This window comes from Mesoplodon bidens (genome assembly GCF_964165515.1).
Source record: "Mesoplodon bidens genome assembly, chromosome: 6".
NCBI classification, from domain to species: Eukaryota; Metazoa; Chordata; class Mammalia; order Artiodactyla; family Ziphiidae; genus Mesoplodon; species Mesoplodon bidens.
Window position 1 is genome coordinate 1008585 of NC_138162.1, and position 2367 is coordinate 1010951.

General features: G+C 67.2%; 1 protein-coding gene across 1 annotated transcript; it reads left to right on the forward strand.

Annotated features, from left to right (window-relative positions):
• Positions 1-688: 688 nt before the first annotated feature.
• On the forward strand, positions 689-2116 carry FUT7 (fucosyltransferase 7). Its single transcript, XM_081238358.1, has 2 exons — positions 689-823; positions 916-2116. The coding sequence occupies exons 1-2, from the start codon at positions 811-813 to the stop codon at positions 1929-1931; spliced, it is 1029 nt and encodes a 342-aa protein (XP_081094484.1). The 5' UTR covers positions 689-810; the 3' UTR covers positions 1932-2116.
• The last annotated feature ends 251 nt before the right edge of the window (positions 2117-2367 follow it).

The following is a 2367-nucleotide window of genomic DNA, read 5'->3' on the forward strand; positions in this document are numbered from 1 at the left end:
GGGCCTTGTGTGTGCAGACACTCCTAGGACCCCTGGACGGAACCCCTCTCTGGGAATCTGGGCTCCGGGACAAAGGTGTCCTAGAGACAGCAGGGGTGGGGTGGGGTGGGGTGGAGTGGCCCAATTAGAAGCAAAGAATAGGAGAGACTTCAGCCTCCTGGCAAACAGCTGAGTGCAGCACATCTGCGGCAAGAGGGTCTGGGAGCCCACGGCGGAGTTGAGCGGGCGGTGAGCAGGGGAAGTGGGTGATGACACAGCACTGGGGGAGGTGGTGCTGGCCTGGGCTCGGCTGGCCTCCGAGGGAAGCATGCCTGCTCTCCACGGGCACCCCAAGCCTGGGCAGCAGGCAATAGCTGGGTGCTCAATGGCTGGGCCACCCTTCTGGGGCAGGGGCCACCTCCGCTCAGGATGGCCTCCCTTTCCCTGAGGTCACGCGGGCCCTCTCCTCCTCCTGCCTCCCATGCCTGCCCCGTGCGTCACCTCCAGGCCTTTCCAGAGGCCAGCAGGGGTGGGGGACACGGTCCTGGACCCTGGCTGGGCACCCTTCCTGTAGCCGCCTCCCCTCAGCAGCCAGAGGGGGAGGCGGGGTGAGGATGGCGGTGATGCCAAAGGTCACCTCAGGGCGGGGGCGAGGGCGGGACAGGAGCGGGAAGGTACCCTGGTTGCCCTCCTCCTGAGCAGATGAAAGGACAGCGTTTCCAGGTGGGGCTGGGTGCAGGGGCGCAGCCGTGATTTCAGGGCATCCCCGTGCAGCCGCAGCTGTGATTTGAGAACCTCCAGCCTCTCGAGTAATTAATCTGGGAGCTGCCAATGCATAATGCCGGTGAGTGTGTGGTCTTCGGGGAAGCTTGGGCTGGGAGGATGGGGCCTGGGGCGAGCCCGAGGAGACAGCCTCTCTTCCTGTGTCCTGTGCAGGGGTCAGCCCCACTCCGAGGCTTCGGGCTTTGGGGGGCCTGGCGGTAGCGGCTCTTTTCTCGGCCCTCTGGCTCCTGTGGCTGCTCAGGTCGGCCCCTGCGGGAGCTCCGGCACCCCAGCCCACGATCACCATCCTCATCTGGCACTGGCCCTTCGCCAGCCAGCCCCCAGAGCTGCCCAGCAATACCTGCACCAGCTACGGTGTGGCCCACTGCCACCTGACCACCAACCGCAGCCTGCTGGCCAGCGCCAACGCCGTGGTCTTCCACCACCGAGAGCTGCAGACCCGGCAGGCCCGCCTGCCCCTGGCCGAGCGGCCGCAAGGGCAGCCCTGGGTGTGGGCCTCCATGGAGTCGCCCAGCCACACCCGCGGCCTCGGCCGCCTCCGTGGGGTCTTCAACTGGGTGCTGAGCTACCGGCGTGACTCAGACATCTTCGTGCCGTATGGCCGCCTGGAGCCCCGTGAGGGGCCTGCACCGCCGCTGCCGGCCAAGAGCAGGGTGGCCGCCTGGGTGGTCAGCAACTTCCAGGAGCGGCAGCGGCGCGTGCAGCTGTACCGGCAGCTGGTGCCCCACCTGCCGGTGGATGTGTTCGGCCGTGCCAGCAAGCAGCCCCTGTGTGCCGACTGCCTGCTGCCCACCGTGGCCCGGTACCTCTTCTACCTGTCCTTCGAGAACTCCCAGCACCGAGACTACATCACTGAGAAGTTCTGGCGCAACGCGCTGCTGGCCGGCACGGTGCCCGTGGTCCTGGGCCCCTCGAGGGTCACCTACGAGGCCTTTGCCCCACCTGATGCCTTTGTGCACGTGGACGACTTCGGCTCGGCCCACGAGCTGGCCGCCTTCCTCGCCGGCATGAACGAGACCCGCTATCGGCGCTACTTCGCCTGGAGAGACCGGCTCCGAGTGCGGCTGTTCGGCGACTGGCGGGAACGCTTCTGCGCCATCTGCGCCCGCTACCCCCACCTGCCCCGTGGCCAGGCCTACCAGGACCTCGAGGGCTGGTTCCAGGCCTGAACTCTGCCGGCTGGAGGAGGCAGGGGAGGGTGGCTGGGAGCCGGAGGTGTGGGCAGAGGCCTGGGTGTTGAAATCCAACCCACCGGCATCCGACCAACCCCCATGGGCAACCCACAGGCTGACTTGGGTGCTGGGGACGGAGGCCAGGAAGCAGGGGTAGCCTTGGCAGGCTGCCCGGAGGTGGAGGCGGGTGGGCACTGGAGCCACTATTTGGGGGCAGAGGTGCGAGCAGGGAGGGAGCAATGGGGGTGCATGTCGCTGGGGCCCATCAGAGATGAGAGGCTACAGAGGCCCTCCCTCCCCACCTTGATCATATCTTGGGCCGGTCAAGGCTGTCCTCCTGAGGTCTGTGGGGGCAAAACCTGGGCCCCCGACCTCTGTAGCCACGGTCCCCTCGTCTGGAATGTGCAGGATGGAGCCCCGCGTACAGACCTGT